Source organism: Nomascus leucogenys, chromosome 3, assembly GCF_006542625.1.
Source record: "Nomascus leucogenys isolate Asia chromosome 3, Asia_NLE_v1, whole genome shotgun sequence".
NCBI lineage: Eukaryota > Metazoa > Chordata > Mammalia > Primates > Hylobatidae > Nomascus > Nomascus leucogenys.
The window spans coordinates 18,948,911-18,963,472 of NC_044383.1; the positions used below are offsets into that span (position 1 = coordinate 18,948,911).

Genomic DNA, 14,562 nt, shown 5'->3' on the forward strand with positions numbered 1-14,562 from the left:
TCATGTCCTGTTCTGGGGACATGCCACTTAGCTTTTCCAAGGCTCTGGGGCCACCCAAACTCCTCCCTGCAGGTCAGGTCAGCTGGAAATTGTGCTTTGTTGTGTGGTTCTCATTCAGAGAGCTTAGCCAGGGTTGGTTTGAGACTGGTCCATCAGCTCCTTCCTTCAGCTGTTTTTTTTTTTCTGAGTCAGAGACTTAAATGAGTCTTTTATCTTTTGTCATCGGTCGAGTGGTATTGACATCATTCAAATTACTTAACTGATAGTAGATACTGTTGGTGAATCCAAGGTATTTTTCTGACTTTCAGTTTCACCCAGACTGTTGCTCTGGAAAAGAGACAGAAAGCCAGGCTGGTATTCAAAACATGAACATATTGAACATGCATTTATAGAGTGCTGACTTTGTGCATAGAACTGTGCCAGACCCTGGGATTACAATGGCAGTTAACCTTGTAATGGAGAAGGTGGAAAAGAAAAAAGAAATAGAATGTTTAGACTGTGGTAAATATAAAGAGAGGAAACTGAGATGGGGGTCGGAGGGAGACTGCCTTTAATGAGGTAGTTCAGGGAGAAGTCTCAGAGGAGGTGACCTAGACGCTTGAAGGTGTGACCAGAAGGAGGAGAGGGAGCTGGGCTCGCAAACAGCTGGGAAAGAAAGAGCCTTCTGGGCAGGGAAAAGCATGCCTGGAGATCTGGAAGCAGCAAGAGCCAGAGCTTGGGAGGATGTGGAAAGAGTGTGAGAAGAGGCTGGAAGAGGTGGTGGGGCCAGAGCGCATCTTCCATAGGGCAGTGAAAGAAGGATTAGTGGAGTGATCTGTATATAGTACACACTTAAAAGATCATTCTGGTTGTTGTATGGCAAAGGGATTGAACAAATGAGTTGACAGTCCACACTATTTGAAGATACACACTCATGTTTTTCTTTCTTTCTTTCTTTCCTTTTCTTTTCTTTTCTTTTTTTTTTTTTTTTGAGACAGGGTTTTGCTCTTGTTGCCTAGACTGGAGTGCAATGGCATGATCATGGCTCACTGCAATCTCTGCCTCCCAGGTTCAAGCGATTCTCCTGCCTCAGCCTCCCAAGTAGCTGAGATTACAGGTGTGCACCACCATGTCTGGCTAATTTTGTATTTTTAGTAGAGACGGGGTTTCTCCATTTGGTCAGACTGCTCTCGTCCCAACCTCAGGTGATCCGCCCACCTCGGCCTCCCAAAGTTCTGGGATTACAGACGTGAGCCACCATGCCCAGCCCACACTCGTGTTTTTCATAGCTGTGCCCTGAACCCCTCCTAGCACCTTACTTTAGTGAGGGATCAATTACTTATAGGGATATCCTAATGTTTCTAATTTTCTGGCAAATCTCTGGTGCTGACACTGGTGTTGATATTCCTCTAGGCAAGTTGTGTTTGTGAAAACTCCCATGTGAGTGGGAAACTGGTCTGATGGCATCTCGTTCAGATTTTTTTATATCTGTCTTGTTATGGGCTCTTTCCTAAAAAGGTCGCAGAGATGTAATGATATTGAGGACATTTGCTGGGGTGGGGATGTGTTGGTGAAAAACATGTCTAATACTTTAGTGGGGAGGATGGCATGCATTAATAAGGTGTAGGGGGTGCAATCTCAGCCCACTGCAACCTCTGCCTCCTGGGTTCAAGCAGTTCTCCTGTCTCAGCCTCCCCAGTAGCTGGGATTACTGGTGTGTGCCACCACACTTGACTAATTTTTGTATTTTTAGTAGAGACTGGGTTTCGCCATGTTGGCCAGGCTGGCCTGGAACTCCTGACCTCAGGTGATCCACCTGCCTCAGCCTCCCAAAGTGCTGGGAGTACAGGTGTAAGCTACTGCGCCCGGCCTATTTTCCAAGTGTTGGAAGGTTACATTTAGGAGTTCCATGGAGGGATTTAAAAATTTTTTCTTCCTCTCCCTTCTCCTCCCAGTCCCATGTTGGACTTTAACATATTTTTTCTTTTCAAGCCATAGTCTTCATTAAGTGCTTTGTTAAACTTTGGGAGAGAATCTTTTCTTCTCCACTCAAGCAGAGGCCATTCTGAAGGTAAATAAGAGAATGATCAGCCACCAGGGTTATGCTCCCTTGTCACCTGGATGAACAGAAGAATACCTAGCAAGGTGACAGATTATATGTGTTTGCATTTTCTTGCAGAGGTTACACCCAGCAAAATTAGGTCATAAGAGAGCTTGAACCAGCCTGAAGTTCAGGTCTGGGAGGAGTCTGGAGCCTAGGTGTCTAGAGAGTAGTTCTAGAATGTGTAGCATTCTAGAATGTCTGACATTGCACGTTGGATGCTGTGAACACAGGTCTCATGCTTTCATCTCCCAGTGGGTGTGCAGACACTGGAGAGACCCAGGTGAGGGCAGGTTTGTGTCTTTATTCACAGTGCAAGAACAAGAGTGCCTTTTCAGAAAGGGTTCACATTCTTGTTTCTGAAATTTATAAGCACTTGAATGAAAAGCTTCACTCTGCAATTTGGAAGCAGTATAACCTTGGGCACAATGGTGTGCAGGTAAATGTTTAACAACCAGCTCTCCAGAGGGCAGGAAGAGGAAAGCCCTGATCTGTAAAGTTTGCCAATTTCCATGGTGTAAATGCTTCCACTGCGGCCAATTTCAAGCTGCCAAGGTGAAGTCAATCATACAGTTGGGAAGGGCTGGGCATAGCCGGCTCTCCCAAGCAGGTTAGAGCTCTCCACTGCAGGGGTGAATCCCTTAAAATTTTATTTTCTTCTCCCCAGAAACCCCCTTAAGATTTTCAGAGTCCAATTTCTCTATCTGAAGAATCAGTATAATTGGGGTTGATGGGATCACAGGAGTTATTATCTTTGAATACCTTTTATAAATTGTGAAGTGCCACACATGTATTAGCTTTTTTCATTAGTTTGTTTGAAATGCTGTTTTTAAGTACTTGATGATTCTGAGTATGTCCTGGAAGTAGAAGCAGCCAGAAAAAAAAGGCAAGGACAGCTGGGAGACTTCCTGTGCTGGAGACAGACAGATCTGTGCCGCAAAGAGACACATCAATCAATATCTTAGTTCTTTGGTTTTTGTTTTTGTTTTTCATTCCTCTGAGGTGTCTGGATTTGGAATTAGAGGGTAGAAGGTAATGGTGGTATCATGCTTAAACTAAACCCTGTCTCAAGACCCTAGGCCACGTGATAATAGACTCTGACCCTCTCTCTTAACTTGTATTTCTGTAAATGGCTCAGATGGGACCACAATCACTCCTACTCTCAGAATCAGGATGGATGTGGCTCTCTTGTTGTCCATAAAGATGTGATGTTCTGCCAGCAGAGTTTAGACTGAAGCCAATGCCCATTTGTTAGACTGGATTCATTTCTAAGTAGAATTGCTGGTGCAGGGATAGTTTGAGATCCCTGGGTGACCTTAAAAGATTCAATCAAATTTCAGAAGGGATTTTTGTAATGCTTCAGAAATTCCTGCTCATACAGGTTAGTGACAGTCTTTCCTGACATTCAGCTGACATGGGCATGTGTATGCCAGGCTGAGGCTGTGGGGGCTCTGTCTTAGTCCATTTTGTGTTGCTAGAACAGAATATCACAGGTTGGGTAATTTATAAAGAAACAGAATTTATTTCTTATGGTTCCTGAGGCTGGGAAGTCCAAGGTCAAGACATTTGTATCTGGCAAGGGCTTTCTTGTTGCGTTATCCCATGGTGGAGGCAGAAGGGCAAGCTAGGGTGCGAGAGCGAGGATAGGGGCTGAACTTCATCCTTTTATCAGCAACCTGCTCCTGTGATAATTCACTCACTCCTGCTGTGACAGCATTAATCCATTCATGAGGGCAGAGCCTTTGTGACTGAATCACCTCTTAAAGGTCCCCCTCTTTAACGTTTACAATGGCAATGAAATTTCAACATGATTTTGGAGGGGACATTGAAACCATAGCAGGCTCCTAGGAGGATATGGCCTCACATGTCTCCACTACCACCCTGGAAGGTCGGGCATGTATTCTTGGCCCCTTTTACAGTCTCAGGGAGGTTGAGGCATGTGTCAGGAAAGGCAGGACTGGGAATCCAGTCCCCTAATCCGAGGTCCCTTCTAATTACAATTAGAGAGAAGAGGTGGGAGTTGTATACAAATGGTTGAACATGGTCAGAGAAAGGCTAGGAGAGGTCAAAGAAGGGTGTCATTTCAGTGAGTCATCTCAGTCAAAAGGTGTGTCAAAGGAGTCATGCTTTTAGGAGGAGGAGGAAAAGGCACCAAGCCGATTTTAAAATCCCTTTCTGAGCTTAACCTTCACATAGAGAAGACAGGTGCAGGACATCAGGGCAAGTGCGCCAAGTGATTTATAAGAAGGAAATTTCCTGGCTGAATTATGATAATCCTAGTACCTCTTTGCCTTGGGGGAATCAGATTAACTGGATTTGAGCAGAGGCTGTTTCTATAATCAGGAGTCCAGCTGACGGTTGCTGAGAGCGTCTTTTATGTTTGGAGGAATAGCAAGGACCTATCACGTAGCCACGGAAAAGGCAAATCAAGTGTCAGAAGTATGAGTATCTTTTTTTTTTTTTTTTTCTAGGCAGAGTCTCACCTGTCATCCAGGCTGGTGTGTAGTGGTGTGATCTCAGCTCACTGCAACCTCTGCCTCCTGGGTTCAAGCGATTCTCCTGCCTCAGCCTCTCGAGTAGCTGGGATTACAGGCACCTGCCATCATGCCTGGCTAACTTTTGTATTTTTAGTAGAGACGGGGTTTCGCCATGTTGGCCAGGCTGGTCTCGAACTCCCGACACCAGGTGATTCGCCCACCTTGGCCTCCCAAAATGTTGGGATTACAGGCATGAGCCACCATGCCTGGCCAAGTATCAGGATATCTATTTTTTTTTTTTTTTTTTTTTTTTTTTGAGACGGAGTCTTGCTCTGTCCCCAGGCTGGAGTGTGGTGGCACCATCTCAGCTCACTGCAACCTCCGCCTCCCAGGTTCAAGTGGTTCTTCTGCCCCAGCCTCCTGAGTAGCTGGAATTACAGGTGCGTGCCACCACACCTGGCTAATTTTTTGTATTTTTAGTAGAGACAGGGTTTCACCATGTTGGCCAGGCTGGTCTCTAACTCCTGACCTCATGATCTGCCTGCCTGGGCCTCCCAAAGTGCTGGGATTACAGACATGAGCCACTGCGCCCGGCCAGTATCAGGGTATCTTAACTGGTGAAAGCCACAAGTGGCAGGGAAGCCCACCATTGTACTGCCCATCCCCTGGGAGTGTTTGTGCCAACTAATAATTCTGTTTACTGAACTCACATGGTATAAGAAAATGAGGTCGTGGAAGCCAATTTAAGAGAAGGATCAGTTTGGACAACTAATGACAGGGTAACTGTGTATGTAGCTTCAAGTAACCACCACTTGCCACAGCAGGAAATGGGCCTTTAGGTAAACTGCAAATTAAGCACTCTATATATTTATTTAAACTGTTGAGTTTCTTGTTTTCTGGGCTCGATACTAGTGCTGGTCTAGCACAAAGAAAGGGAGTAGGAGGTGGGAGAGTGCACATCTCTGTGATATGTGTTTACAATTCAGTGGGAACCAATAGGGTAGAAGCAGAGAAAATATTCTAGGTAATGAAGCAGTCTCTCTCAAACGTAGACTGCCATGAGAATAGGACTCCTGTCTTTAAGCAGAAGTCAACCTTACCATACAGAGGAGCATTTTAGGATTGCAAATCCAGACTAGTCTCAACCAGAGAGAGATTTCCAATCCAGGCCTCAGCTCAGGCTGGAGGTGGCCGAGAGGGTCCTCCCAGTGGTGGGTCATGTTTCCTTGCTATCTCATCCTGACTCTGTACATGTTCTTCTCCCATACCTGGTTGCAGCCTGGAAGAATTTCTGTTTGTACTTCAAGCATTGTTCCTCATCTGCGTATTGACTAGCAGGTGTTGCTTTTGGAATGATGACGCAGCTGGGCATTCCCCAATTCTGAGCCATGCATCCAGGGCCTAGTGAGGACATTAGACTAGCTTGATTTCCTTCTATGCTAGATAATCTTTTCCTGTGGAAATCCCTTACACAGTGCTTCCAAATGTGGCCAAAGTAAGACTGTTTCTTCTTAGCTGTATCTTCTTGGACAAGGTTTTTAACTCATCTTAGCCTTGGTTTCCTCCTCTGCAAAACAGGAATTGTGCAACAGTCCCCCATACAGCAATCGTGACACCGTTATTTTGATTGTGAGTAGCAATTAATTGTTATAGTGTCTGGAACATCATTAAGTATTCAGTACATTTTACTTGTTGTAATAATATAGTAGTGTTCTGGAGTGATTTATTGCAAATGTCAGAAGTTCAGGACCCTGGACCTTCACATGGGAGATGTCCCTATAGTGTTATTAGGGGTAACCCTGTTTTCCCTAATCCAAACATTGAACTGAGAAGTACAGAGATGACAACTCAGGCTATTTGATATTTGAAATCATTATCAGAACTATTTCAGACATTTGGAGGAACTGACCATTGAGCTTGCAGTTTTGTAGGGCCAGGATTGTGAAATAAAAGCAAAAGAAACACAAACCAAGAGAACCATTGGTGATGGTACAGATATTCAGTGCTGGAGGACATGGAGGAGAGGGAAATATTTTCTCAATCTAAGCCAGCATGAAAGCTTCAGAGAAGCACTAGGACCTGGGCTATGCCGTATGAGTCAAGTTTGATTTGAACAGATGAGGAGGAGAGAAACCACAGCAAGTGAGGTTGCACTGGGAGTGAAGGCACTGGCGAGAATGAAGATGCTAGACCAGAAAGTGGTCAGAAGGCCTCTCTCAAGGGAGATTTATAAATTAATACAAATAAATAGTAGAGTATTTTAGTGCTTGGTCTCCAGAGTCAGATTGTCTGCGATCACATCACTTAGCACAGGGATAATAAGTACTCAGCAGAGGTAGTTGTTTCTTAAACACCTAAAAAGCTGACATGAGCCATGTTATTGAAGATCTCTGAAGTTAGGTAGAGAACTTTAGGCTTGATGATTTGGGACTGAGAGAGCTATTTGGAACTTTTTTTTTTTTTAATTTTTTTTGAGGCAGAGTCTCACCCAGGCTAGAGTGCAGTGGCACGATCTCAGCTCACTGCACCCTCCACCTCCTGTGTTCAAGCGATTCTCCTGTCTCAGCCTCCCGAGTAGCTGGAATAACAGGCACCTGCCACCACACCCAGCTAATTTTTGCATTTTTAGTAGAGACAGGGTTTTGCCATGTTGACCAGGTTTGTCTGGAACTCCTGACTTCAGTTGCTCCACCCGCCTTGGCCGCCCAAAGTGCTGGGATTACAGGTGTGAGCCACTGTGCCCAGCCTCTGTTTTTCTTTTTAAAATAAGCTTTATTTTATTTGTTTGTTTGTTTGTTTATTTATTTATTTATTTATTTTTGAGACAGAGTTTTGCGCTTGTTGCCCAGGCTGGAGTGCAATGGCACGATCTCGGCTCACCACAACCTCCACCTCCCAGGTTCAAGCGATTCTCCGCCTCAGCCTCCCGAGTAGCTGGGATTATAGGCATGCACCACTACACCCAGCTAATTTTGTATTTTTAGTAGAGACAGGGTTTCTCTATGTTGGTGAGGCTGGTCACGAACTCCCAACCTCAGGTGATCCGCCCGCCTTGGCCTCCCAAAGTGCTGGGATTACAGGCGTGAGCCACTGCCCCCAGCCGTCTTATTTATTTATTTTTTTTAGTGACAGACTTTTGTTCTTGTCTCCCAGGCTGGAGTGCAGTGGCGCGATCTCGCCTCACTGCAACCTCCACCTCCTGGGTTCAAACAATTCTCCTGCCTCAGCCTCCCATATAGCTGGGACTATAGGCACACACCACCATGCCCAGCTAATTTTTGTATTTTTAGTAGAGATGGGGTTTTACCATGTTGGCCAGGCTGGTCTTGAACTCCTGACCTCATATGATCCACGTACCTTGGGCTCCCAGAGTTCTGGGATTACAGGCATGAGCCAAGGCGCCCGGCCTATAAGCTTTATTTTCTTAAAACCATTTTAGATGAATAAAAAAATTGAGAAGATAATACAGGTATTTCCTATATACTCAACACTTGGTTTCCCCTGTTAGTAACATTTTGCGTTGGTATAACACAGTTGTTATCATTACTGGACCGTATTGGCACACTGTTATGAACTAAAGTCCACACTATTCAGATTTCCGTAGTTTTTACCTAATGTTCTTTCTCTGTTCTGGGATCCCATCCAGGATCCCACGTTACGTTTAGTCATCACATCTTCGTAGGCTCCTCTTGGCTGTGATCATTTCTCAGACGTTCTTTGTTTTTTATGATCTTTACAATTTTGAAGAGTACTTGTCAGGTGCTTTTGTTTTGTAGAATGTCCCTCCATTTGGGATTTTTCTCATGATTTCATAGGGATTATGGGTATTGTTTTGTTTTGTTTTTGGGAGGAAGACCACAGAGGCAAAGTGCCCATTTTCATCACATCACATCAAAGGTACATTCTATCAACATGACTTATCACTGTTGATGTTTACCTTGCTCAGATGGCTGGGGTATTGTCTGTCAGATTTCTCTATTGTAAAGTTAGTCATTTTTTTCTTCCTATCCACATTGTACTCTTTGGGAGGAGATCACTATGTATAGCCCATACTTGAGGAGTGGGGAGTTAGGCTGCACCTCCTTGGGTAGAATACGCTTTGCTGGTTGCATCTGGAGAAAAACGCCAGGGGCCGGGTGTAGTGGCTCATGCCTGTAATCCCAACACTTTGGGAGGCAGAGCCGGGTGGATCATGAGGTCAGGAGATGGAGACCATCCTGGCCAACATGGTGAAACCCCATCTCTACTAAACTACAAAAATTAGCTGAGCGTGGTGGTGCATGCCTGTAGTCCCAGCTACTTGGGAGGCTGAGGCAGGGGAATCGCTTGAACACGGGAGGCAGAGATCACAGTGAGCCAAGATCGTGCCACTGCATTCCAGCCTGGTGACAGAGCGAAACTCAGTCTCAAAAAAAAAAAAAAAAGAGGGGGCAGGGGGCAGGGGGCAAGGGCGTAGGAAATTTTCAGCAATCTGAGAAAAAGGAGTTGAGGGCCTGGGTTCATGGGGTGAGAAAAGGGATGAGGCACAGGGGATGTGAGGGTGGACAAAATTTGGTGGGAAATGAAAGAGAGAGCAGAATCAAAGTTCAAGCACTGGTGATTAGGGGATTATTCTGGTATAAAGAGGTCTGGATTAGAAGTCACTGCACTAGGTGACCGCCAACTCTTTATTTCTTGGCTGCGCCACCTTGGGTGAGTCACTTCGTTCCTCTGAGCCTCAGTTTGTCTATTTCTAAGAAGGGGTTGACAGTACCTGTTCTTCCTACCTGAGAACTCCTGTGAGAGTGAAATGAGATAGAGAAGAGGAAAGGGCTTTGGAAGCCATCAAGCACCGTGTTGTTCCAAAGGCTTATGGGTTAGGGAGTGATGGTGCAGTGGGGAAGGAAAGGGGCTTGAGAGGGAGAATGTGTATGTTACCTGCGAGATACTGAGTATTTCAGATGACCCAGAGCAAGCTGTAACTAAGAGTACTCTGGGCCGGGCGCGGTGGCTTATGCCTGTAATCTCAGCACTTTGGGAGGCCAAGGCGGGCGGATCACAAGGTCAAGGGATCGAGACCATCCTGGCCAACATGGGGAAACTCCGTCTCTATTAAAAATACAAAAATTAGCTGGGCGTCGTGGTGTGCAGCTATAGTCCCAGCTACTAGGGAGGCTGAGGCAGAAGGATTGCTTGAACCCAGGAGGCAGAGGTTGCAGTGAGCTGACATCGCACCACTGCACTCCAGCCTGGCGACAGAGCAAGACTCTGTCTCAAAAAAAAAAAAAAAAAAAAAAAAAAAAATTGGATTCTGTCACACAGGTTTTTGATATTTACCTGCTACTGCTAAGGAGATTTTTATTTCAAATGTGCTTTCCCAGATGTTCTGTTTCTGGCAGTCTAGTTCCACAGTCTGTCCCCCAGAGAGAGGTAGCTTGGGCAAGATGAGGCTAGTCCTGGATTTGGAAAGAGGGACTCTGCTTAGCTTTGTGGACTTCCTCTTATGACCTGTCATGGCCTCTGCTTGACTGCACTGAAGGTTACTGGGATTTCTTTAATGGTCTCATTCCTCCAGTCTCATTGCCTGAGATCGTTAATAGACATTCCAAAAGTAACACATCAAAAATGGCATTTTTGCTTTCTGTCCTGCACTGGAGTTCAGAGACGTGGCTGATCTACTTTGCTTGACTCTGAAAGACAGTGTGAAACCCCTCAGTAAGCTATGCAATCGGCTGCTTTAGCTGAGTAGTGAGAATTCCTCCAAACTGGGTATTCTGCGGTGGAGGAATCCCGTTACCTTTTCAGGCAGGTAGACTCTTGGCTCTGTGTAGGTATTTCCTCATTGTTCAGAGAGTGTGCAACCATGCTTTTGGTTTTTCGTTGTACGATCCTTATTTAGGCAACAACATTGATGAGCCATGGAAGGTTTGAACTGTGTCTGCTCAAGTTCTGGGGTAAATCATTGACTACTCGGTACAGTGGAAAGTGCTGGGATCCTGAGTGCTAAGTATGCCTCTGCAGGTAACTCCTGATGACTTTGGGCAAGGAATGTAAACTCTTTGCTCGTCAGTTTCCCTATCAGTAAAATAAGTAGGGACCGCTTGGGCCTTGAAAGATGGAACGGTCAAGTAAAAATTTGCAGCAGAGCCAGGTGGCAGATAAGGGGGGTGCAGAATCAATGTCACGTCTGTATTGGAAATGACTCAGCATATTTCAAAATTGTAGCATCGAGTCAACAAACATACATTTGGTAATAACAAGACTGTCAAAGACAGTTATATAAAGTTAACCTCTTTATTCGTTTTGGAAAAGGAGAGATATTCCTTTCTTGACACTGACTTGAGTTGGGATGAAATAAGAACTGAATCTTTTGGTCTTTGGATTCTGTCCTGCTCTAGTAAGAAAAGCCCATTTCTTTACAAATAGATTGTTCTGAGATGTGTCTGCCTAGGCTGTTGTGTGAAGGAAAGGCAAGTAAACACAGTCTAGTCTCTGGGTGAAGGCAAAGCAAGTCATCTCTGGGCACAGGGGACTTTGTGGTGTAATGTATATTTCCAAAGGGAAATTCTTGCAAAATGCAGACACTGATCCCAGTTCTGACCTTGGTAGCTGGTGCCAGCATTGGCAGTGCCTCCTTTATTTGGACATAGAGAAAAGCCAAGAAGTGAAGTGATATTTTCCTTCCCTCATCATTACTCAGCATGACTGCCTTGCTTAGCAATAAGAAATTCAAGTGTCAAGAGAAACTGCAGTGCATTTTCTTATCCAAAAATGCATTCTCCTGTGTAGTCAAGAGATTCACTATGTTCTCATATTGTTGCTGAAGAGGACGGTCTTTTGAATTACTTTTCAAATTCTAGCTCTTCTCTGTAGCTGGCATATTCATATTGTCTGAATTCTAAAGGGAAATAGCTCTTAAATTGGAGTATGCGTAAGAATCACTTGAGTAGTTTACTAAAAAGGTAGATGCCTGACTCCCACTCCTAGTCACTGGGGCTGAAGAACCTGCATTCTTAATACATGGTACAGAAGGTTCTGATCTGGGGGATCCATAGATGTGCCTTGAGTGTTACCACCTGGGTGCCATGCTCAGTTATCAAAAACCTTACTGGTACATGTGTCCCCTTTACAAGCCAAGCCCTAGCCGCTGTTTTTAGAATGGCACTTGAACCTGCCATATAAATTAAAGGCATAATGATAATACTTATAAATAATAATTATTTTTGACTTACAGCAATTTTCTGATTTATACAAACAGCATGGAAGGAGCATGAACTTAGCAGTCAGAAAGGCCTGGGTGTGGATCTTTCAGCTTCCTCTGCTTCTTGGGCAGGTTGTTCAGCTCTGCGGCTCTGTTTCCTTATCTGTCAGCTGTCAAATGGGAGCAGTATTACTCACTTCACTGAGAGAGAGGGGTGGTGAGGATAGAATAAAGTGGCTTATGTAAACACCCTGCACTATGTGTGGCATTTAGTAGATGCCAATAAATATCACTTGTCTTCTTTCTTCTAAGAAGCAGGAATTAACTTTAACACAAGGACTTAAAGCAGATATTTTTAAGGAAAACTTTTTTTTTTTTTTTTTTGAGACAAAGTCTCGCTCTTGTCCCCTAGGCTGGAGTGCAATGGTGCGATCTCGGCTCACTGCAACCTCTGTCTCCTGGGTTCAAGCGATTCTCCTGCCTCAGCCTCCTGAGTAGCTGGGATTACAGGCGCCTGTCACCACACCCGGCTAATTTTGTATTTTTAGTAGAGACGGGGTTTCACCATGTTGGCCAGGCTGGTCTCCAACTCCCGACCTCAGGTGATCTGCCCACCTCGGCCTCCTAAAGTGCTGGGATTACAGGCATGAGCCACCGCGCCTGGCCAAGGAAAACCTTTTTTTTTTTTTTTTTTTTTTTTTATGTGCAAGGGATAGGTTTTTTGGCCTTCATACACATCACTTTAAAAGTCAGTCATTATTTACAGATCTTGAGAGCATGTCCCTCCTGAATTCCTTTCGATAATAATTGAGTTATGTTGTAAATACAGGTTTTCAAGAGAGATCCCAGGAGGTAGATAAGGAATTGCAGGTGAATTGCAACCTTGGTATCTTTGTGGCCATTCCCAGGGTCCATTGCAGAGAACACAGATCAGGTGTTCAACCTGAAACTACACCTGCTCCTAGTCAGAATCTCACAAGAAGAACCTTGTTTCTCAGAAGTTAGCTAGTAATGGATTATTTGGACTATCTTGTTCAAACTCTTGCCAGGCAAAATGAGAACACTGCTGAGGTCTGAGAGAAACAGTGAACTATTATATTGTGGTATACAGCGAGCTCCTTGTTGTAAGGTGTTTTCTAAACTGAGTTTCAGCAATATCTGCCCACATCTACCCCCTGCTCAACCTGGTTTTACCTTTGGACAGAAAATCATCTCTGTGTTGGTTGATTAATTTTAGGTTCAATGTTCTTGTCCCATATAACGCTCATGTCATTCCTTAAGGAGTATGTTTTTGTATATCATCATGTTCCTCCTTCTGAGGCCCCACATCAAAAAAGGAATTTGGTAGCAAACACTGCCTATCTGCATTCTCTGGCTGGAGAAACTGCAAGTTAAATGAAGACTCTTGGTGAGCTCAAAGCCACAAGAGTCCCCTCACTGCCTTCTCTCCGGGCCTTTGTAAAGGGGAGGCTGTACATCCCAGTCCCAGGGCTGGGCAGTCACAGTAACTTCTAGTCTCTGAAGGCCACACTGGAAACTAAGAGTATTCTTTTAGTATTCTCTTAGTATCCTTGTAAGCCCCATCATGTGATGTTGGGGTCTGAAAAGACCCTATAAATTCCCTGGGCCAATCCCCTTTGTTTTATGGGCAAGGAAACTGAGGTTCAGAGAGATCTATGTTGTTCCTAGTTTATTTTTTAAAAATTTTCTGCCTGCAGTGTGTGTATCAGACACTATGCACATAATGGGAGGCTAATCATAGGCCCGCAACAGGTTAGATGAGTTGCCATTTATGATCAGGAATGACCCTCTGGTAAAGCAGTTAGAAACTGTCCAGCACATACTAATTAATAAGTAAAGAAACATTTACTGAGCACCTTTGGTGCATGAACATTCTGCTATATCCCAAGAAGCTGGGAGAAGGAGGGAGAAATACAACTGGTGAGACAAAAAGGATAAACTTTAAGAAATGGTCCCCATCTTCAAGGACTTACAGTCCACAGTGAACTCCTTCTGAAGGTGCCTTCTAAATCAAGATAAAGACATATAACAAATCCACATTACAAAATATTGAACTAAGCAAGATTGTGTATTCAATAGTTCAATGATGTCATCCTAGAGAAATTTGGGAGGAAGGGAGAAGACAGCAGGCTCCATTGAGGAACACGGCTGGTGTTTTCCCCCCTGGACTGTCAAAGCCACAACTGTCTCAACTGTCTTATGGGTCTTTGTGTCTCCAGGATTATGGCTTGGAGGGACTGCTCCATTCACACTGTCGAATCAATCTCTGTGCCTCATTTGACACCAAAATTACAGAGATACCGTGATGACCCCTTTTGCAGGAATGCTCTATACTCACCTGGATCTTTTGTTGATTTTCTTTCAGTGGCCCACCCTCAGGACCCACACCACCCATCAGAGAAGCCTGTCATTCACTGCCATAAATGTGGGGAGCCTTGCAAGGGTGAAGTGCTTCGGGTCCAGACCAAACATTTCCACATCAAGTGTTTCACCTGCAAAGGTATGGTGCCTCCAGCTTCGTGGCTCAGTGGCATGCCACGGTCGGGGCTTGCCTTGGGTCCAGCCCATCCCCTTAACTCCACATCGGGTCATTGGATGATAAGCGAATGCCCTCAGAAGCCCTGACATCATTTACTGCCAGTTTGAGATTCAGTTAGACTCTAGGGTGAGAATGAGTCCTGCTAAAACCAGCGATTCATGGGCCTTTGGGTGCTCACTGAGGCCCCTTCTCCTGGAAGAAGGGACTAACACTGAGAACGAGCAGTAAAAAGGCCAGGCGCGGTGGCTCACACCTATCATCCAAG

The 14,562-nt window shown here is 44.8% G+C and overlaps 1 protein-coding gene across 9 annotated transcripts in view; it reads left to right on the forward strand.

Moving 5' to 3' along the window:
* The window catches only part of ABLIM1 (actin binding LIM protein 1), a 334,526-nt gene that overhangs the window by 153,839 nt on the left and 166,125 nt on the right, over positions 1-14,562 (forward strand). For all 9 annotated transcript variants that reach the window (XM_030806674.1, XM_030806700.1, XM_030806691.1 and 6 more), the window contains exon 2: positions 14,124-14,258. In XM_030806674.1, the coding sequence (XP_030662534.1) occupies positions 14,124-14,258 (135 nt within the window). The remainder of the gene's footprint in view (positions 1-14,123; positions 14,259-14,562) is intronic.